The sequence below is a fragment of the Arvicola amphibius genome, chromosome 3, assembly GCF_903992535.2.
Source record: "Arvicola amphibius chromosome 3, mArvAmp1.2, whole genome shotgun sequence".
NCBI lineage: Eukaryota > Metazoa > Chordata > Mammalia > Rodentia > Cricetidae > Arvicola > Arvicola amphibius.
This window is the reverse complement of record NC_052049.1, coordinates 169213455-169237054: the sequence shown is the minus strand read 5'-3', so window position 1 is coordinate 169237054 and position 23600 is coordinate 169213455. Positions and strand designations below refer to the sequence as shown.

The 23600-nt window shown below is 48.2% G+C and overlaps 1 protein-coding gene across 2 annotated transcripts in view; it reads right to left on the bottom strand.

Moving 5' to 3' along the window:
• The window catches only part of Slco2a1 (solute carrier organic anion transporter family member 2A1), a 77506-nt gene extending 57175 nt beyond the window's left edge, over positions 1 to 20331 (bottom strand). Inside the window, exon 1 of one of the 2 annotated variants that reach the window (XM_038323408.1) lies at positions 19060 to 20331. In XM_038323408.1, the coding sequence (XP_038179336.1) occupies positions 19060 to 19155 (96 nt within the window). In that variant the 5' untranslated portion in view covers positions 19156 to 20331. The remainder of the gene's footprint in view (positions 1 to 19059) is intronic. The other variant, XM_038323409.1, reaches the window with a different exon arrangement.
• Positions 20332 to 23600: the final 3269 nt, after the last annotated feature.

Here is a 23600-nt window from a genome sequence, read left to right as displayed (position 1 = left end):
AACATTCACTCTTTGAGAGCCAAGATGGTGGCAACAGTGAACACTTTGTAATTGCCTTGGTCTATCGGTTCTGAAAGGCTTGGTTTTTCTTAATCATGGCTATGGGGAGAGGGACAGTGTATGATTGCTGATTCTTCCTGGAAAAGAACATTCGAGACCATAAGAAGATAGTTATTGACTAGCTCCCTAGGTCAGGTACATTCCATGAGAGATTAAGAAGCAAACAGGGCTGGATTCCCTTTGGGAATAGCTTATTGATAAGATCCCTGAGTATAATTGCAGCAAAATCTCTTGAGGAGAATTGATCAGACAATAGAGAAGTGGCCCAGGTGCCCTACCATGACAAGGACTGTGGACGGGTGAAGCCCAGGTCCCTGGAGAAGTGAGCCAGAAATAGGTTTTTGAGGATAAGTAGATTTTAGGTAGTGGAGAGAAAAGCAGGGCCATCTCCAGGAAAATGGTGTGTTCTTCCAGAGGAAGGTCTGCTTGGCTAGGGAAAGCTTCGGGCACTGTCGGGAAGAAATTAAATCCTAAAGGAGAATTGGCTCCGTAGAGGGGCCATAGGAGTTCATCTCCTTCTGGCCATCACTGGAGACTGCTAAGCAGGGATGGCACCTGCTGGACCTTTCACATGGGTTGACCTGCAACAGGAAAGAAAGCCGACAGACTAGGAGAGGGCAGGCTGCTAGACAAGGCAGGAAGTCTCTGGTTGGACAGTGGCCTTGGCTGGGCAGCAGCCAAGGGAGAGGATTTCTGGCAAGGAAAGGGCTGAGAACTAAGGTAGCCCAGGGACATCTAAGGTGGCAAGGGACATCTGAGAGCCAAGAGAGGACAGAGTGGTGTGAGGGAAACAAGGGGCTCAGATGGTGAGGCAGACAGAGCAGGTGCTGAGAGGCACAGGCCACAGGGCTGGAGGAGAGCGTGCGGGAGCAAGTGGAGAAGCTGGGGAAGGCAAGTCTGACCATGTCGTCCATCAGAAGAGGTCCCGGAAGGACAGACAGGGGACAGTGACAACAAGGAAAAAAGGATCAGTTAGCCGGACGTGGTGGCGCACACCTTTAATCCCAGCACTCGGGAGGCAGAGGCAGGTGGAGCTCAGTGAGTTTGAGGCCAGCCTGGTCTACAAGAGCTAGTTCCAAGACCGGCTCCAAAGCAACACAGAGAAACTCTGTCTTGGAAAAGCAAAAACAAAAATAAACAAACAAAAAGATCAGTTACAGGCCTACTATGGGGGAAAGCAGGCAGGGCACCTCTTGTCTGCCTACTAAGGACAAGACCAGTTCTCTCTGGTCATATAAACGGTTGGTGACAATTTAGTCACATACCCAGAGAAGGCAGTTCAGAGGCTGACTGGTAGTGGCATTAGGAGTGGCCTCTTTTCTGCCCATTATTCAACTTCACGTTCTGGAGGAGAGCGTATGGAACACAAACACCAGTACCAGTTTCTTTTTCCTTTCTTTATTTCACTCCCTCCTTTCCATTGGCTTTTTTTTTCCTGGTAGTTCTGGGAGTAAGACTCTGGGGCCTATGAAGGCTAGGTTAAGCTATCTCCCCACTCAAGACTGATCCCATCATCTTTACGGCCTTTTTCTGCCTTTGTCACCAGCAAGGGCCTCCTTGCCAGACTCCACATTGTCCCCACTAATGAGGTGGAAGGCTTCCTTGACATACAGCCCCATGGACACCTCCTGACAGCTGAGATACTAAACTGACACCAGACCAGGACAAAGCCCCAGGCCCTTGACAGACACCCTAACACAACTAAACTCTGATTTTCTGAGGTCACGGATCTGCAGCAAGACAAGGGCCACTTGAACTCTAAACTCTAACAGTATTTACGATCTGGTTGAAGCTGAGTCTCTGGTCTAGCCTTGGATAGATGGAAGTCCACACATGTGGTCCTATCTGGAAGTTGTAGCTTTTTCCTGATGGCTGTCCCAGGAGGGCAGAGAGCCAAGCTGTCCTCGTGGTGGTCTGTGGTCATTGCTACGGAACCCAGCCTGTGTGTGTTGAGTGTCTCTAGAGAGCCTGTGGATTCCACCATGGCTGCTCCTCCTGGCTAAGAAGGCTACTCTCGTCTCCTGGCTCAGAGAGGTCTCAAGGTCGGCAGTTCAGTCCTTGACTTTTACCTGAGCCACACCAGAAAATTCTGGGAGGCTTTCACTGGTTAGTCTATGAGGCCAGGCAAATTTCCTCCATCCATTACAAAAGCTTACATCAGAAGATCAAGTTGCCTGGCAACCAGGGGAGCCGAATATGAATTAATTCCTGCCAATCACTTGCATACTCATAACAGCCTTGGCCACACACATAACAGCAACCACAGGATGAACACTCTACTTGCACTACTTGTCAGGGCCTCGAGATGTGCTTGGCTCAGAGGAGAGGTCCAGGAACTTTGGGGCACATCAGAACTATCAAGAGGTTTACCAAAACACAGTGGATCCAGTGTCTCCAGTTTGTTATTCAGTAGTCTGGGGTGGGGCACAAGGAAATGTTCCACTTTGTCAGTCACTGCTGTAGAGTCAAAGGAAGTCCCCTGAGCCTAAGTCCTCCCTTCCTAACATTTTTCTGTCCAGTGAGGAAGCTCAACCTCTGGTCATACACATCCTGTAAAAAACAGGGACGCTGAAAAGCAAACTTTCTGTGGAGTGAGAATCTATGAGACTCCTCCCCACCCCCCATGGCCAGGTGTGGGGGTCTGGCTGCACAGTGTGCATGGGGGAGCCCCCCATCCTGATTCCTTTCCTTCTTCACTTAGAATACTGAAGGCAAGTACAGGAAAAGAGGGGAATGTCAGCTCCTTATTTGCACCTGGCCACTTTGGGCTGGGCTTTCTCCCTGCAGACCTCAAGATTCCTGAATGCCGTCATCAGTGAGCATCCTCAGATGGGAAAGATAAGTCAAGCAAACACGCGACGCCTACAGCTGCCGTTCCAGGAGCAGCAGACATGAGCTCACCTACCTTCCACCACCCGCCCATTCACGTCTGCACCCCAGGGGCCTGTGACCTAGCAGCAGGAAAGCACCGTACGGAAGGGGCATCTAGACGCTGGTGAGCCACTCATCCTGTGGCCTGGCAAAGTTGTTGTAGAAGGAAGCAGACTCCCATCATAGCTTTTCCCGAACAGGAAAGGGGCAGACCACACCCCTTCCTAGGCTTCTTACAGGCGCTCACCCAAGCACTCATGCCTCCCAGTAACAGTTTCAAGAGGGCCCACATTTCACGGATACCCCATGGTCCCATGGTACCCCCAACTCCTGGAGCGGTCACAGTCCAGCCTGCACAGGTCCTATAACAGTGAGTTGAACGCATCAGCATGGCTAGGCTTGCCTCCACCCATTCAATCAAACACAATCCAGGTGTTGCTATAGAAGCCTCCTGCAGATGTAATTAAAATGCAGAATCACCCGGCTTTAAGCAAGGATGATAATCTTCTATAATCTGAGTGGGCCCAATGCAATCAATTGCAAAATTTTAAGAGAATTGACAAGTGTGCGTGTGGAAACACACACACACACACACACACACACATGCGTGTACACACACGCTATAGACAGAAGCTTTGGTCCAAGCCAGTAATTCCTAGGTGCCTGTTTGTGATTGGACAGAATAACAGTGGCATTCAAAGAGATGCTCAAGTCTGTGGGTAGTTGGTGAAAAGGCGCTGGACACATGTCTCCCAAAGGAGAAGAGAATAAAGAAAAATGGTAACAAAACAAAATGTAATCAAAGGATGGAAGGATGGAAATGTAGGAGGGGAGCAAAAAAAAAAAACAAACAAACAAAAAAAAAAACGAAAACAAACCTCTCTCATTAGAAAGTGGAGAATGATGTGCCAACCAGATAGAAGAAAATCACAACCCTTGCGAATGACCTACCCTCACCATTTCCATGCCAGAGAGTCTCAGGTTGGATTAAAATATACAGTCAAAGTGTTTTTGAAAAGAGACATCTACAACAATTGGATGTGAGGGTCAACCATGTCCCTTCCTGTCCTGTCCCTTCCTCCATCCTTAAAGATGGTGGTTTAGCATCTTGAAGTCCGCAGCTCTGCCCCCTCCCACTCTCTCATAAAGACTCTTGTGATTACACACAGAGATCTTGGATAAGCTCCCAATTTAACATCCTAATCACACCTTCAGATTTCCTTCTTACTGTGTAAGCTAATATATTCAAAGGTTACACCTGTAACTCCAGCACTTGGGAGGTGGTGACAGGAGGACCAGGAGTTCAAGATCAGTCTTAGCTACAGAGATAGTTGGAGGTTAGCCTAGGCTACATCAGACCCTGACTCAAAAACCAACCAATGAACCAACTAAGTAACAACAAAACCAAGACACTTAAGGATGGAAACAACAGGATCCAGAAAGGTTGACAGTCAAGGGACAGGAGGTTACCAGGAGACTGAGACATAAAGAAGAGTTATCCGTGTTAGTAATGAATAAACATGCCTAAAGCAAAAAGCACGTCAGGCTGCAATGTGTTTGCAATATCTAGAGGTGACTGGGACTCACGTCTAGAATATACACAGAACATAGCACAAGAAACCCAACAAGACACTTCATCCCGCAATGCTGAAGTGAATACCCATTGTATAGTAGCTCCCCACTCCCCTCCACCACTCCAGCCCCAGGAAGCTGCCATTCTACAGTCTGTATTTATGACTTCAACCATGGTAGAGACCTCATTTAAACGAAATTGTATCTTTGTCACTTTGCGACTGGCATATTTCACTGAGCAGAATGCCCTCCAGGCCCATCTGTTTTGTAGTATGCGGGAGAATGACCTCCTTTTGGAAGGCCAAGGGCTCCAGCCTGTGGCTATGCCTTGTTTTGCTTCTTCACTTATTCATTGGTCAAGACCTGGGCTGCTTCTACCTAACGCTGCTCTGATCATGGATGCTTAAATATCATGTTGAGACTCTACTTTCTGTTCTTTTGCCTGTGTACTGTCCTAGCTTCATTTTTGTTGCTAGGATAAAATACCTGGACCTAAAGCAAAGAGAGCAAAGGGTTTATTCAGCTTACAGTTCCAGGCCGCAGCCCAGCATCAAGGTAAGTCGAGGCAGACCTGGTTGCTATTCTATACAACATTGCTTCTGACTGAGGATCCCACTTGACAGTCACAGAAACATGGAAGGACAATGGGGGATGCTGCTTGATGGCTCACAGGTAGGCTTGGTGCTCAGCTAGCTTTCTTAGACAGTTTAGGACTAGCTGCCACGTGCTACCTAGGACTACCTGGTGCTACTCAAAGGAGGCTAGGCCCTTCCATATTAATTATCCATTAAGACAATCCCCCACAGACAAGCCTGATCTAGATAATTCCCCAGCTGAAACCTTCCTCCGGTCATTCTAGCTTGTGGCAAGCTGACATTTAAAACAAACCATCATATCTACCCAGAGACAGAATCACTAAATCATGTGGTGATTCTATTTTTAACTCTTTGAGGGATCATCCCACTGTGTTCTATGATGGCTGGACCAGCTCACAGTCCCATCAACAGCCTAAGAGTTCTGGTTCTTCTGCATCTTTTACAAAGCACCTCTACGTACTTGCAGTAAGAGGGATTCCGTGCTCCATGGACCTGCATTGTCGACAGAAGCCACTTTTCACCAGAGCTCATTATGGTCCATCTTATGCCTTCTATCCACCCTTTGGGAGGCAGAGACCTTGTTTGTCTCATTCCTAGCAGTGTTTGACATTCAGTCATTCCATGGAAGGGCGGTGAGGATGACATTAAAGTTCATGGTCTGTGACCCAGGTATGTAGAGCAGGCTCCACCTCATTTATCACCTTATTCTCCTTGGTAACAGTCAGCTTTCTCCCCCACTTATATGGCGCGTGACAGTGAGACTTTGCAATTCTTCGCATAACTGTGCACAGTCTGTCTGTCTGTCTGTCTGTCTGTCTGTCTGTCTGCCTGGAGGACAGGCGCTCCCTTCTGCTTTTGTCCTTCACTGGATCACTCATGGTTGATGGTAAGTGATGAAGATGATGAAGATGGGGGGATGACTCAGCAAACTGCTTGCCTTGCGAGTGTGAGGACCTTGGTTTGACCCCCAAAACCCATGTAAAAAGAAGCTGGGCAGGTTGTTGTGCCCTTGCAATCCTGTCACCGAGGAAGCAGACCTTTGGGGCTATCTGACCCAAAGTATCCTATCCAAGGTAGCCTGCTTAATGAGTTCAAGGTGAGAGACCCTGTCTAAAAACCAAACAAAAAACCCAACCAAACCATTGTCTTCTCTCTCCTCTCTCTCTCTCTCTCTCTCTCTCTCTCTCTCTCTCTCTCTCTCTCTCTCACACACACACATACACACACACACACACACACACCACACCACACACACACACACACACACACACACACACACACCTAAATATGAATGAATAAATGAACCTCGCCACTTTTGGCCTCAGAGGGTCAGAGGTCACTGCTGCTTGAACAGGGTCCAGCCCTGCAGACAATGTGGGGCAGGGCAGCAATCCAGGCTCACCAAAGTGACTCTGGGCAAGTCCGCTCAGAGATGATTTCCACATCTTCCCAGATATCAAACCCCAGAAGCAGGATCATTCCTCCAATTAGTATTCATCAGATCCAGGGCGGCTTCTGTTCTAGCTGTCTCACCCTTGGACTGCTCCTCCTACAGGGCAGCTGCTGATCACACACACTCATGTCTGTAGGAAGTTCCGTCAACCCTTGGGGCCAGATTCCTAAACTCTGAGCCAGCCCCTGGTGGGGGTGGGGGGCACCAGAAGAGCAGGGAGGGCTTCCTGGATAGACCTGCCTCCCGTCTTCCCAGAAAGGAGAATGTTCCACATTCTTGCCACTCTTTAAGGTTTCAAGTATTGTTATCCATCTGACTTTGTCTCTGGGAAAACAGCGAGACTGGAATGCAGTCCTAGGCGTAAAGATGCAATGGGAGTTACAGCCACCCTACAGGACCTCCCCATCCCTCTCACTGCAGCCCTGCTGCATCCTTGGTCCATTCTCAGAGCCCTGGAAAAGCAACACTCTGTCCTCCATTGCTTTTTCCCCCACATACCACTGGTGCAATGTCTTGGTGCACCTGGCAAGGGACGGTGGGACGCCACTACACTCTTTAGGGTTCGGAGTCGGTAGTTTCATCTAAGCATAAACATAGGACATGTTTGTCATAGAACAATCGAGAACACAGAAAGCCACAAAGAACAAAGTGAAACTGTTGATAGCCGCCCTCCCCAAGAACCATTGGTGCCTAAAGTGTGCCTTTCTCAGAGCTGCCTTGCTCTGTTTTCTCTCAGAAACATCCATCCCTTCTAATACAGTTGTCCATCCTACCTCGTTTTACTTAACATCGGAGAACAAGCTCCTCGCGATGGTTAATTTATTTTTAAAACTTTAAAATTGATTTGTAGTTCAATTCCCAACATCACACATACACAAAAGATTTGCAAAGATTCCACAGACATCTTGTGGTTTAGTTGTGGACGCTCCAGGGACTTGATTGGCCCTTCCCTCAGTTGGAGTTTCTAAGTGGATGAGCTGTATGCTAAGACACTGTGGGATGGACTAGGTTTCCATTAATTCTTTCATTTAGAAATCAAGTGAGTTTTGTTTTTCTTTAAAGCCATGATATAACCCTTTGTCCACACCAGATCTAACGGTACTGTACCCCTGGAGTGTGGGTCTCCGTTCATGATGAAAGAAGAAGAAACATACATCCAAAGAAGAACATGCAGAAGTTAAGAGTTCCAGGACATTTGGCAAACCCAGCTTAGAAAACAGCAACATCTCTGCACCTCTGGTAGGAAGCCATGATGTAGCACAGCTCTGGGGTAAACTACGGGAGATACATGAAGTACAGAGCAGCTGTGGAGGGGAAGAAAAATCTCCAGACAGCGTCCCCCAGAGAGCCCTAGTTCCAGCTCCAAACCTGTGTAAGTGACAGTCCCTACAGGCCACCTCCCAATTTCCTCCATGGTTAAATGTGAAGTCCTGGTTTGCACTTCACAGCAAAGTTCTGGAAGGACCTAGTCTCGTCCACATACTCTCACTAAACTTGTACACAGTGGGTGTGTTCCCATACAGGAAGCCTCAAGTATATTAATAATTATCATCACAGCTGTCCATTTTTATATGAGATGGCTCGCCATACACATGGTCCTAATAACATGAATATGCTTTCGTGTGTGATTGTGTGAAGGAATTTTGTTATTGCTACTAAGAATGTGTTGGAATTAAAGGCAACTGATTTAAAGATAATCAATGCCAGGCAGAGTGACTCATGTATGTAATAACCACACTTAGGGGGCAGAGGCAGGAGCATTATTGCAAGCTCAAGGTACACCTGATTTAATGAGTGAATCTTTCTCTGGTTTTGTTTCATCTTATATCTTCAGGTCATAAGCTAACATTAAGGGAAGTCAGGGCAGGAACTAAAGACAGGAATCAAATCTTGCTTGTTTGTTCTCTGCCTTGCTCACAGGCGAGCTTTATTATTCAACTCTGGGCCACAGGGCAAGATTTTGTCCCCCACCCCCCCAAAAAAGCAAAAGTGAAAATAAATTAAACTGAACTATAATACAAATAAGACAGCCAAACAGGTATGAATAATTCCACCCCACTCCCTATAAATTTTACATACTTATGCATTAAATATATGTGTGTGTGTGTGTGTGTGTGTGTGTGTGTGTGTGTATTATGTCCTTGTTAGCTTCAGCTATCAACTTAAGAGCCTAGAGTCATCTGAAGCAGTCTTCATTGAGGGATTACCCAAATCAGATTGGCCTGTGGGCACGTCTGAGAGGGATTGTCTTAACTGATGATTGACATGGAAAGGCCTCACCTACTGTGAGTGGTGCCATCCCAAGGCAGGTAGGCCTGGATTGTAGAAGAAAGCTAGCCTGTGCGTGAGCCAGGAAGCAAACTAACAAGCAATGTTCCTCTATGATTCCTGCCTGTAGTTGCTGCTCGACTTCCCTTAGAGAAGGATTGGGACCTGAAAGTATAAGATGACATAAACCATTTCCTCCCTAAGTTGCTTTTGGTCAAAGTGCTTTATCAGGAAAGCAAGCTAGAACAGGCTAAATGAGGTCCTGATTTCCTACGAGGTGAATGAACAGGGGTGGAGGGGCTTCTGTAGAGCAGAGACACAGAAGAGCAGGGGTCGAGTTTAGCTCAGCATGGACCAAATAAGGCTGGGGTGCTAACATCCGCAGGGCTCGCCTGGTGATACAGTGAGGTCCTCATTTTTGAAACTACATGGACAATGACATCAGTGGATTTCTTCATCTTTGCACAGTCAATTCTAAAATTCTATAACCCCCAGACCAGGAACCTCGTCTTTCCTTAGCTCATCCCATCTAATTTGTACAGATTCTATACAATGAACCAGCCATGATCCACAGTGGATGTGGGAGGTGGGGAGAAGGGCTTTCACCTATAAATGAGCCTTGCCACTGTGCAAGCTGGTCCATCAGTAAGCTGCTCTCTGGAAGCTTCCATGAACACCCAAAGTTCATTTCTATCCAGGAACATAATCTGTGCCCTCTTCACTACATATAGTACCCCAAAGACAGAGGGTAGAAACTTGATTTTGTAAACTATCCTAGCATGGGAGCCAGTGAGTCAACTTACTCATTTCAACTTCCCTATAACATTTCCAGGTTTAAAACTGAAAATCCTGTGTCCTAGGGCAAACGGAAGCAGTGGTTCAGCCTGGGAACCAGGGCATTCGTCTCAGAAACTTGGGAGCCTCTTGGAGAGGCAGACAGAATAGCAATACCTAGCTAGAAAGGGTCTCACCCACAATCAATCAACTACAGACTCCTCGCTCACCTCCTAACTGTTACCTCAACCTACACTGTGAACCAAAGAAAAACAGGAAATTTAAGAAAAAGAGGAGGTCCCAAGGCCCAAGGGAAGAATGACTTACAAAGCTGAGTGAGAAGGTGGTTGGTTAAAATTTGTCTAGGGATCTGTTTGGCAACCAAAGACCCCAGGAAAACCTGCTATCCCTGCTGATAGATATTGGTAGCAGCCTACCAATATGTCCCTATCCCCAAACCCAGGGTTCTAACAGATTCTGTAACTGACTCCTCTTTTGGAGTGTCCCACAGGGCTCAGTTTAAGAGTTTTCTGACCCACATCCCACATCCCTATTCCCTTTAAATGGTCTAGAATCCTTATCTCAGCACCCAAGAAGCTGACGGGGTGAGCTAACCGGACAAAGTAGCTCTCACCTGAGGTCTATCTGGGTCGTGTTTCTCAAATGTGGTGGGCTTTGTCTTGTTTCCTGCATTTGCGACACAAAGCAACTCCCTGAGCTGTTGATGTTACTGCAAGATTTGGAGAACGAGAACAAACTTGCAGAAATAGATGATTGGGAAACAAAATATAAAATTTGCTTGATTTTAAGGGGAAAATGATATGTATCAAAGAAATGTAACTCTCTGGGCTAGCCATATCCTCAGCTACATTGTCCTCTTGTCCTTCCCAGATGTGGAAACCCATTTACTCTGTGTAGAACCTTGAGATGGGGCATCTGACTAACAGGAGCTCTGTGTTGGTCCCTTCTGAGGACCTCTTTGTCCTAACCAAGACTCTTGGTGCTCTAGGCTAGGCCATATCCCCGAGAAATCAGGTGCAATGGTCCTCTGGATATAAGCAACTTTCCAGGCTCCTCTAGGACCCCAACACTCATTAAGCTTCTAAGGACGGAAGAGTCTGCCACATCCCTCATAGTAGAAGGCAGTGGGCACCCAATACTGATCATATTGAGTGTCCCATGGACTCCTCACAAGCCCTCCGGCTCCCTCTCTTCATTTCACCCTTGGGTGTGGCTGAGCCTCTTGGAAATTCTGCTGAGCTTCACTACCCAGAATACAAAGAGTCTGGGAAGGCTAGCTCAGGAAGGGGACTTCCCACACCCCCACAGTATCAGCCCATCCCTCACCCCCACAGTTCTGCCTAGGTTTCACTCTCCATTCCTAAATAGATCTAATCAACTTCCAATAGTAAGGCAGACCCAAGGTCCTCAGAGCCAAGTGAGCAGGGAAGGATGGAAGAATCCGGTTGTTTCCACAGGTTTCCTAGCAGGTCTCCAAGCACAGCGCAGATCTAACCGGTCCCACTTCCAGTCTCATCTCAATCAGCAACTGCCAGCATGGGATGAGAATCTGTGACTGGGGAAGAAACCCTAAGACCACTGAGCCCCAGCCTCATGGTCCCAGATAAAAGAATCTAGAAGTCAGAATCCTTCCATGGCCACAGGAAGAAGTGGGCTGGGAGGGAGATGCTGGTGGGAATTTCTGTTTTGCCAGTTATTTGGCATACAGCCCTGCATGGTTCTCCTTTTCCTCGGCTGTGAGAAGGAGGTGTTGACACCTCTCTTCAGGGATATCATTAGGATTCTAAAGGAATTTTTATTTATTGTGTGGGTACGTGTCTGTGTACACGTGTGCAAGCGCACATACATGTAGATGTGGAGGCCAGAGGTTGTGTCTCTTCAGTCTCTCTCCGCCTTAGATTTTAGACAGGGACTCTCACCGAACCTGGAACTTAGGGATTCAGCTGGGTTGGCTGGCCAGTGAGCCTCAGAAATCCTTCTGTCTCTGCTCTCTCCGCAGTGAAATTACAAGTCTGTGCCACTGCTCCAAGATTTTTACACGGGTTTTGGGGATATGCTTGCATGGCAGACTGAGCCATCTCCCGCTCCCACAGAAAAGAATTTAGAAGCACAGATCTTAAAGTCCAAGACATCAATCAGCTGAAGTCAGAAGGCAAAATGGAGGCAGAAGTGTACAAGATCTCATCCCCATTACCAACAGCGAGCTTGACACCTGCCCTGAAATCATCCTAAAAGACAAAGGGCAAGGGAGACTCCAAAAGTCATCAAGTTTGATAACTACACCATCACAGGATGACAGCAAGCCCTTCCCACCTCAAACCTCACTCTACAGCCACCACGACCAGGCAGTGGCTGGCACGGTGAGAGAGCGGCAGAGACATACAGCACAGTGACACTGGATGAAGAGCCAGTAGGGCCCACATGAGGACAACAGACAACTGGCTTCGGACAGAGACCGTTTAGGAGAGGAGAGACATGGTACAAGGACAGCGAGAGAGAGGTAAGGAAAACAAGACCTAGACTCAATCCTCGGATCTACAGAGAGCTTAACTCAAAATGGATTATATTTAAATGCAAAAATTTAAAAGTAAGAAACAAAACAAAACAAAAAAAAGCTTTTTAAAGACTTTTACAAGAAGATATAGGGGAGAAAAACGCCCAGAAATGATAATTCGATGAAGGGTTCTTGTATATAGCACACAAAGAAGCATCCAGAACACTGTAAGCCAGACATGGCAACACACACTTGTTACCTAAGCAACTTGGAGATGGAATCAAGACGATGGGGAGTTCCAGGCCAGCCTTGGCTACACAGTGAGTTGAGGGCACCTGGTCTACATAAGACTAACAGAAGCAAACAAAGGCTGGGATTGTCTACAGCAGTGAGCAAGAAATCCTGTCTCAAATACTGTGGAAGATGAGGGCCAATGCCCACAGTTGAGCAGGCGTATACACATAAACATACAGAGAGATGGATAACTGGAATTCATCACAATTAAAGATTTTCTCAATAAGATAATTCCAAATGATTTTTTAAAAAGCAAACCTACAGATTCAAAGACAAAATTTGCAAACCAAATACCCAACAAACAGTTTGTAGCTGGCGTACATGAAGAACTCTTAAAACTACATAACAGTAAAGGAAAACAATAACATGTATGGGCAACAAACACAAGAAGAGCAGTTTAGTCTCGATCCCGCCAGCGATGAGGAAAACACAAATTAGGACACAGTGAGATGCCCCTGCACATCTATTAGAATTTTTACAAAAGCGAGTGACAATCTCAAACGCGGTCAGGCAGCCAAAACAAGTGTAAAGTGAGATGTCCATTCCAGGAAATGGCCGGGAAGTTCCTTTTTTAAAAAGTATCCCTGCACAACACCCACACCACCCAGCAACACGCCGTGGCATTCGCCCTAGAGAAATTATGAGCTATGTCCACACAAAAGCCTGTGCCCAATCACTCTCGCAGATTTATCTGAACTAGTCCCAAATGGGAAACAAGCCGGAAGCCCGTCGGTAAGTGAACAGTGTGCCAGCGTTGTATAGTACATCCACACCTGGCATACTCCGGCAGTAGAAAAGAACCAACTCTTGAGACATGCAGCTCTGTGGATGGAATGGAACTCAAGTACATTATCCTGAACTCAAACAGTTGGGTTTCCAAAGGTCACCTGTTGTTACACGATCCCATTCATGTAAGATCCTTGAAATAACGCATTCCTAGAGATGGAGACTGGGTCGATGCTAGGGGTTAGGGGCAAGCGGTGAGAGGATGAGACGGCCAACAAGCTGGCACGGCGAGGTGTGTGTGGTGGGTGGTGAAACACTCCTGTATCCTCGAGTGGGCGGCGTCTGCACGAACCTGCACATGATAACAGTACAGGACTGTGCTGTACGTGCATGAGATAGCAATGTCAATTTTCTGCTTTTGATAGCCTTTGGAATTACCATTGTTATGCTGCATGGAACCCTGAGAGGAAGTGGGTGAAGGAGACACGGGACCTCTAAGATTAGCTTTGCTAGGAATCCTTCATCGTTTTAAACCGAATACAATTTTCTAAAAGACTCTAAAACAAATCAGGTCGTGTCTGGTACTAGCAACACAGGTGAATTTCTCACGGAGCCACTGTGAGAGAGCCCTGGTCCCCTAGTGACAGCTCCCTGCGTAGGTCCTGTGGACACGAACAAAGGCAAATTCACAACACTGTTTCTTTGCAGCATTTCTTGAGAAAACAAGGGTAGAATCTCCGGATAGACTAAGAATAGCGGAGAACAACCTCCTAGGGTCTCACTGAGGGCCCAGGAATTTTCCTAGCCTGAGTCTTCCGTGTTCCTCTCCATCCCTGCCCTGGGGACTGGGCACATAACAGACATGTACAGCCAGTGCCTCTACAGATAGAGAGGCTGTCTGGATGCGATTAAAACCATGGTGTGAAATAAAGCAAGCAAGGGAAGGAAGAGGGGTAATGGGATATGGAGGTCAGAGGCCTCTGACCGTCCCCTATAAACACCGTAACTGATTACACCGTGAGACAAGAGAAGGTGAGGAGAAGCCTGCCTCTCATCCCAACAGCCCAGGCTGGGTCTCCTAGCATGGGAAAAGGATAGCCATGTCACAAAGTCAGGAAAGATTAAAGAGGTTCTCTACCTGCAGAAATATAACTTGTTCTAATTTGTTCTGTGTTGAGAAGAGAAAAGCTATGGAGGGCTTTGAGTATCGTCCCAGAGAGGATCCCAGTGTCCTATTACTCAGGAAGCCACCAATCCCCATCCTTCCTTCTCCCTACCCTTGCCTTCTAAACGTGCCAAGATGGAACATTTCTTTGAATGCTAGAGAAATGCGCCCCCTGGAGGGAAGTGGGTGCATCTTCCTGTCTTTTTCTGTTCTTTGGTGCAGGGAGTCCTTTGGGAGTGTTTTCCTGGGGATGGACTAGATTACTGGCATGCTGTCCTAGATTCTGAAAACCAGGAAGCGATGTTCAAGATGCCTCCCCACCATCTGGGGGTCCAAGGCCTCAGAAGTTACAGACTCAGACAAGAACAAGATAGTTTCCCCAGACAAGTCTCCCAGTCCACTCAAAGCAAGCCATAAGGTTGGCCCTTTTATCCTCTCTTCCAACTGTTCTTCCACTGGGTGCCCCTCCATCCCCTAATAGGTGTTGCTTTTCCTCAAGATTGGCAGCCATCACCAGCAGACCGCTTCCCCTATAAGATAACCTTGACTTAGCTCCAAAAGGGTGTTTCACTTTAGAGAGTTCTGTCTGCACGGAGTTCTCCTACCCCAAGATCTCTGAGGGAGCCTGCTTTTAATTTCGAGTCCTAGGGTTGTACTAAGGCAGTTGACAGCCTTGTTTGAGTGGCTCCCAGCTTCCTAAGAATCTTGCAAACAAGATCTCAGGAGATGCCTCCTGTAGGAGGAGCTGTGAAAATTCACCAGGAAGGGTTTGGAAGGTAGCTCAGTGGGAGAATGCTTTTTTGTACTTGGCTCTGGATTTAACCCACAGCACCACAAAACAAACAAACAAACAGAAACAGAACACTTCCCAAGGGATAAGACCACAGCCCAACCTATAAGCCTCTTGCCTTGTGAGAGGAAGGAACCCAGTTCCATACTTAGCACCTAGGTATAAATGTCATTGCCCAAGGTCAGGGTGCCTTTGATCCTAATACTAGGTAGAGACCAGAGGTGCTTTGGGGATCCAGCCAACCAAACCTAAGCAGTGAGCTTCAGGATAGTTAAGACCCTTTCTCAAAGGAGATAGATGGTCCTGAGGATGATACTGTAGTTTGTTCTCTGACCTCTATATATCTGTGCACATGTGTTCACTTTTGTATACATGCACGCGCACACACATCCCCCCACGTGTGCATGAGCATGCGTACACACACACACACACACACACACAATACAAACATTCCCCTAAGAGCTGCAAGTCTCTTTCACTGAGCATTATCAAGGGTGAAGAGGTAGGAGCTGATCGGTATTGAGGGTGTCTGTCTGAGTAGCCACTGTACCTCCTCCTGGATCTCCCAGACCTGGAGAAAGTACCGTTAGCTGATGGCTGTGCTGTTGGCACTTTCAGATCTGGAGTGGAAGGGGTGATGCTGATGAGGGGCTTGATAGAACAATTTTCTGCTCTACAGCTTCTCCTGCATCGTTTCTCTCCCTGCCACCCTTCCTGGTTCTGTGAAGCCCTGATTTCCTCATCAATGAGATTGATAATACTATCCACCTGATAGAATTGTAAACAGATGGAATGTGAGCACACAATTCTCAAAGTCTGTCCATTTATAGAACTCAATTACTGTTAACTATTAATAGTTGATATTATTATGGGTACTATGATTAATATTAACTGCAGTTGTTAACTAATAACTGTGCATCATGAAATAAGTGGGATAATGGTTTCCTTCTTTGGACACAGGTCTCATGTAGCCCAGGCTACATGACTCATTATGTAGTCAATGAAGACCTTGAGTTTCTAATCCCCCTGCTTTTATCTCCGGAATGCTGGGATTTCAGGACCACTGTGCCCAGTGTTTTCTTACTTTTACTACGTGTTTTGTTTTTATTTAACTTTTAAACAGTATTAAAGATTTATTTTATGTTATATTTTTGTACAGTATCTTTTGATCATGTTTCCTCTCCACCCCTCTCAGTTCCTCCCCACCTTCCTACCCATCCAACTTTATATTCTTTCTGCCTCTCTATCTTTAAACACACACACGCACACACACACTCAAAAACAAAAATCAAAACAAACAAAAACCAATAAACCAAAACAAATGCCCAAACTAAACAAAAAACCCACAAAAATAAACAAACAAAAAAATCATGGAGTCCACTTTGTCTTGGCCAGCTACTCCTGGACACGGGTCTGCCCAGAAGTGTGGCTGGTGTTCCCAGTGATGTTCCACTGAAGAACACTGGTTCTCCCTTTGCTGGCATGTATCAATTGTAAATAGCATCTTGGCTAGAGGTGGGGCCCACTCTCCATTCTCAGCGCTGGGACCCCCATCTGGCTTGAACCTGCACAGGTTCACAGTGTGGTGCTGAGGCTGGAACCCAAGGCTTCGTGTATGCTGGGCTAGCATTGAGACAAGAACTCCTAGATAACACTGGAATGCACAGTCTTGTTCATGGACTTTGTCTATAAACTTATCTCACTTGGCGCTCACCCTGGGGAGAGCCTTTCTCCTCTTACCCCACGTAATTCTTACTGAGTTGCGAGGGTGGGAACTGTTCATGGCACCCATATTTTCCAGAGGGGGCTGCAGAGGCCCAAGAAAGGTGAACCATGTTTCCTGCATGTGAGTGGCTGGGATGGGCCATAGATCTTGTCCTCAGACTTCACCCCGACTTCTGAACCATGTGGAACGTGGGGTTTACAACAACATGACTCTTGATCATCCATCCCAGTGACAACGATTCTAGCAAAACCAGCGTGTGAGCTGGATGTCCCTTGTCACGGTCCCTCATGTCATTGTGTCACCTTTTCCCTACTGGGAAGGTACAGGGCAGTCATCCAACCTGTCATTAAGAGGAAGAAATCTCCCTTCAAATAGCGAAGCCCCAGGCATAGCTTCCTCAAGAAGGAAAAGCTCAGCTGGTGGCATTCTCCATTCCAGGTGTGCCTGGTGTCTCCTGGAGTAACGGGGCTTCAGTTTGGGGACGCCAAGGTGGGCTCTCTCCCACCTGCCTGCCATCCATTGCTCATTATCCATCAAGGAAGGAGATGTTTTAACAGAATCAAGAAAAACTCTCAACTGATAGATAAGAACACTTAACTCCCTTGGGAGGCCAACTGGCCTGGGTCCAGGTCCCTGACATGAATCTCGGGCGTGTGAACATGTTTTGGTGTTTTTTTAATCTTCTTTTTATATATTTTTTTCAAAGAAAAAGCTGCCAGCCAACTATTTTAGGAATTAGGGGTAACTGCAGAGTTATTCTCAAACTCTACCACTCATCCTTGTCACCATCACTGTCAGGAAGCCTGGCACAGCCACCTCTCCTACCCTTCTCGGGGAAACTCAGAGTCCTCCCTCCCCGACCTGCCACAGTCTCATTCCTTAGAGACCACCCAACCCTGGCGCATGCCTTTTCCTGTTAATTCCTCAGTTAAAAATATGAAAAAAATCTCCACAATTCCCCAAGTCCCTCCAAACTGGCAAAACCAAAATAATACATGTTGTTCCCATCCAGGTCTGGCTCAAGGGGAGGAGATCTGAGGATTGTTTACAGTTATCTCCCACTTTCCATGTTATTAATATTCCAAGGGGGGAAATCTATGCAACTTTTTAAAACTGTGGTGGAGAAAAGAATCAAGGCAGGACTCGCCACAACGAAGCCCTGTTCTACCAGTAACAGCCTGCGCTGAAGCCTGCAGGTGGCATCCACTCTGAACTCCCAGTCTCCCTCTCTTAGACACACATAGACTGCACACAGTGCCCCAATCCTTCCATGTGAGGTCTGGGCATCCCATACTTGGAGTGTTCCTTGCATCTAAAGTAGGATTGTGGGAAATAATCTCTCAGCACCATACTCTTGCCTGATCCCAAAGTACCGAGATGTAGGTTCTGTGGCTTCTTTCCACCGGTGGTTAGCGCTCCCAGGAGGTGCCTTTTCAGGAACCTCTCCCCTAAATACTATGAGTGAGGATTCAACCTTTCTAGGTCCTTCTAGACCTGTAAGAAAGTGGACCTCACTTCTGACCCTTATCAAAGAAGGCATTCTCATCCTAACAGTTTCCAACACCCCGTTTTTTTTTTCCTTTCCTAATTTCCCATAACTTTCAGGCCACAGGCACCTCCTGTGACCTTTCTTAATAAACCTGGAGCGCCTGCTGTTTGCTTGAGGCCATTTCCAAACCAGAAGAGTTTGGGGATTTCTCAAAACTGCTGGAGGCTTTGTAGCCAGGTAGCAAGCTGGTCCGCGAAAACCGCAAGCATGGCAGCCCAGCCAAGGCATGCTGACTTCTGTCGTCCACCCGGACAATGTGAGTGCGCTCTGACTTGCGGCATCTCAGCGTGCCTACAGCCTGTTGTTGCCCACAGGGGTCCTCTGGATCCACCCATTAAGGAAGAACATGCCCACAGCTGAGACCCCAAAGACTTCCCTGGAGGTGTTCTTTTTCCGTGGAAGAACAACAGTACAGCTCCCTCTGTGTGAAGGCACGTCTATTCTTCTGGTTATTATCCCCAGCAGAGCCTGTGAGCTTACAGGCGCGATACACACCCCATCACGCACACGGGGCGGGGGAGGGGGGAAACAAAGAGAGAGCAAGCGAACGCCCTGCAGTCGCCCCTTCATACTCCCTGGCATGCCCCAAGGATGTGGCACCGGGCACAGAGAAGAGGGCCGGTGCACTCAGAGCTCAGGGACTGGACACATCGATGCCCTAGGTTGGTTCTCTTCCTCCCCTCCCCCGAACTCTACTCACCTTAATGTTGCTGAAGACCGAGCGGGAGCAGCGTCTGGCTGGGACAGAGGAGGTGCCGCTGCCCTGGCGTGCTCCGAGTTTGGGCAGGAGCCCCATCGTGACGGAGGCAAAGTCCCCTGGCCGGGCCCAGGCGGTGGCGACAGGCCGGGGACAGGTTCTGCGGGACTTGGGACCTTCGAGCTGCGGCGGTGGTAGCCAGGCAATGGGGAGCGCGACGCGGCAACTGAGCAAGAGAGTGAACTCTCAGAAGTTTTTATAAGTGGCGGCGATGATGAAACGCACTCTCTCTCTCTCCTCCCTCTCTTCCTCGGGTGTCAGAGGTGCTGCAAGCCCCCGCCCAGCCGCTGCGTTTCCCCGGGCAGGTGTCTTGGGCCCTGACGTCGCTGCTGCGGAAGCCCAGAGTCTCTAGGACTCGACCTGGTGAGCCCCAACTGCCTAGGAGGTCCCGCAGGCAGGGAGGTGGCACGCGGGGAGATGGCGGGCCCCCAAGGAAGGGGTCACCGCAGATGGAAGAGACAGGAGGCTGCAGGCCAGTGGAGAGACCTGGGGACTTGGTGGGATAGAGGGTGGGCACGGAACTAAGGAAGGGGTGGAGAGTTGAAAGGGACCCGAGGGGCGCTGGTCTCCACTTGGAGGAAGGGAGCAAAGAGTCTCCGCGGCTCTTGGGATTGTCCAGAGCCGGGCTCTGCGTGTCTGCACTCGCTCCGCAAACCTGGGCCCTCGGTTCCGGTGATGGCTCTGAGACTCGCCGCCCAAGCTCTGTTTGTGCTGAGGACTGATTTATATTTAAACTGCTCTTTGCGCTGCAGAGGAGGGTGGGAAGGCGTAACAAGGTGGAGAGGTGGGGGCCGCCCCAGGGCTGGGCTCGAACTCACTGGAACCGAGCCAAGGTAAACTGCAGGCGCTGTCGAGTGTCAGCGGGTCTGGCCTGAAGTGCTGGGGGCTGGGACAAAGGGAAGCGCTGGTCTGACGGAATTGCCCCCGCACTGACCTCCTCTGTAGGCTGAGTGAACAAGGTTTTTCCCCTTCCTGGACTGGAATCTTAGAGAAAGAAGGTGATCCTTTTCCGGGAAAAACCAAAAAGGATCCAACAAAAGCACTTGAGGCAGTTCGGAGGAGGAGGCATCTTTCCAGCCCCCCTATTCCATTGTTCCCTGCAGAGCCACCACTTCCAGCGCAGCCCAGCCCAGGAAAAGACGCCCCTCAATACCAGGGACACAGGCTGGGTGAAGGATGGGTGCACGCTGTCTCGTTTCTGCCCAAGGCCGCATGCCTTTCCAATTCCTGTCTGGCCTGGCGCTCTGGGAACTTCTCCCTATGTACCTACAGGTCAAGGACACAGCAATACGCAGAGACCGTTGGACAGTGGACAGCTTCTGGTTGTTTTGTTCACCCGCAGAGAGAGGTGCTGCCGGGAGACGGAGGTGACACCCAGTGGTGTACTGAGCCCAGGTGGCCACACCCATGGTGGGTTGTGTCTGGTGCCCTGCAGATTTCATGGACCACTCCCATTCTTAAATCTAAGTGAAAGGTGTTCCGACTGTCTGGACTTTACAGGCAAGGATGCTAGTGGGATCAAATAGAAAGGGACCAAAGGCCATACAGCTAGGATATGATAGAACCTGAACTCAGCTTTGCCTGATGCCAAAGCCCAGCCACGAAGCATTTTTGTGTGGGAGTGGAGGGGGTGTAGAGGCCAAAGGACAGTCACAGGTGTTGTTCCTCACGTATCATCCATCTTGTTTTTGAAAGGGGGACTCAGTGGCCTGGAGTTGTGGGAGGGGGCTTGGCAGAAAGCCCCAGGGGTCCACCTGTCTCTGTCTCCCCAGCCCTGAGATTATAAATTTTCTTTGACTGCCTGGGATTGAACTCCGGTCCTCCTGCTTGCAAGGCATGCGTTTTATTGATAGCTATCTCTCTAGACCCACACACTTATAAAGTTATCTCTCTAGTACAGCAATCTCCCTTCATGGGGGGGCCTCTTAGTGGTTAGAAAGTCTTCCTCAGCACCTGGCCTTCCCCGCGCTGGTCTGGTAGACACTCAGGGAGAATCCACCTCTCCTGTGTTTATGTTGTCCTGCTCCTTTAACTTTGCCCTCGGCCTGGTATCAGGGCCAGTGTGTCAGCTCCAAAGGAAATGCATATTCAGAAATGTTATCAGTAGGGTTTGACTAAATGCCTTGGAGATCCAACCACAGTGACTTCAGTGAGACTTGTCTGTGTGCGAGCTGATGACGTGGCTGCTCCATGGTATGATTAGGGGGAAGGATTTTGTTGTAGATATGAGAAGAGAGAGAACAGCCAGAGACATCTGGAAGAGTCCAGAGCGGGGTGGATGAGAAGGGGTAGAGGAGCAAAAAAGAGGGAGCATAGCCAAAGCAGCAGGGTTATAAGGGAAATGAATAGCTGACTTCTGTTTACCCGCCAGGATTTGGGGAAATGGAGTTTCCTTTGGACCTATTGCATGAGTTTTGCTGATAGGTAGTCAGAGGGTCATGACTAGACTCCCTCAGGGTTCCTTAGTATGTGACTTCCATGACTAAGGCTAGCCCATGGTCACTAGCTCCTCTAGCTCCTCCTCCAGCTTTCTCTCTCTTTATTTCGGAAAAGAAGTGGAAGATGGAAAACAGGAAGGAGCCAGGCTCACAGCAGAGAAGCAGACTTCACACACACATACAGAGAGAGAGAGAGAGAGAGAGAGAGAGAGAGAGAGAGAGAGAGAGAGAGAGAGAGGGAGGGAGAGGGAGAGAAAGAGAGAGACTTTGCCTTAAATCTTATTGTTGGCTGGACCACAAAGTAACCCCCTGCAAAGGAACACACACACACACACAAAAAAAAAATGAGCTTCACACACAAGTTGTCCCTGAGGTAAAATTGAGCTTCTGGTGGGGAAAAGAAAAGAAAGGATGTCCTATCACCAACATTCAGTGAAGGGGCGTGGTCGATCGGCAATTATGATTAACCAGACTAGCTTTAATATATAATATTCAGCTTTAATAAAGGAAAGAAAAGGGAACTTACAAAAGCCAAGGTTCCAGCGAGGAGCCCAGGGGAAAACAAAGAGAGCAAACAAAAGCACAGGGATCTTTTAAGGGTATCTGGGGCCCCGGAGGGGTCACGCCCCTCAGACAAAGGGATTGGTCAGCTCCCCCATCAATTCAGGGTCTCCACGTCCATGTCCTTAAACCAGCAACACCAGGATTTGCCTGCTGGACTCCCCAACCCTTGACTTCAGGAAGTGTTTTCCATCTCTGTGGAGACAGTGGAGAGAAACATGTCACTGAGTGACTGTGCCTAGGGGCTGTGAATGGGCAGGAGAGGGGTCCCAGTTCACATGGGACAGCAGGAGCGCCTGTCTGAAGAGGTGACTATCTCTGCTCTGCAAAACCCTAAGAATAAAGAGGATTAGGAGGAACAGATAGAGGGAAAGAGGCTACATCTGCTTCCTGGTGTCGTTCTGGCTGGAGTCCAAAGCAAGGAACAGCAGGAATAGGTGAGGCTAGAGAGCCAGGCTGGAAAACCGAGTTGTGTGCTAAGAATGGAGGTCTTTAACTCAGAACCCAGGGATAACTATTGAAGGCTTCTGTGTAGCAGGGGCTCTGAATTGATTTGCATTTCCTCTGGGCCTCTATGGCAGCCAGATGAGAGAGGAAAGGGGGCAAAGTATGGAAAAGGTTTCAGAAGCAGGGATGCAGGCTTAGCTTGCAAAAGGGGCGGGGAGAAAAACTCAGGAAATACTACAAGGGGACAGCACTTGTGTGCCAGTGGTGGGTAGACCAGTGGTGAGTCCTAGGATTCAACTTGTGCACACAGCATTTGCCATGCTCATCCCTGGTAGAGGGGACCCAGAAAGACGAGCAGCTAGGGAGGAAGTCAGCATGGATTCATGTTGAGTTTACCCAGTCTGAGCTACATGCAAGTAAAGATAGGCAGCTGAATTCTAAGAATTTATTCTTCTACCCACAGATAATTGTAGTTCTCTTGTCTCATCAAAGAAACTCATCTCTGTAACAGACGACACCATTGTGGCAAACTGCAACCGGTCCAAATGCGGAGAACGCATGATCATGCCTTGTTCAGTCCTGCTTGATAAACCTGCAACACAACTCTTGCCCTGAAGGCTCAGGGAAGATTCAAGAAGACCAGATGGAGAGATTGATTCTAAGAGTTGGAGGACCAGGAAATCTACTGTGAAGCTGTCTCCTAGAAATGAAAGGGAAGCTTCACTCTTGACACCCGACAATATGGCTGCCTAAACAAGACCTGAACAAGGACACCAGGAGACATGCTAACACAGATGGAGGAAATCTCACAGGGCCCCACCCACAGACAAAGAACTATATACAACTAAGGAATGCGGAGAGTGGGAGAAATGGCCAGTCCTGAAATCATATACACTCAAGTACCACCAAATAGACTGAGCAGATTGGATTTAGGTGTGTGTGTGTATAGCAACAATTAAAGAAAAAGAGGCCATGAATTTGAGAGGGAGCTGAGGATGATGTGGGAGGAGTTTAAAGGGTAGGAAGAAATGATATAAT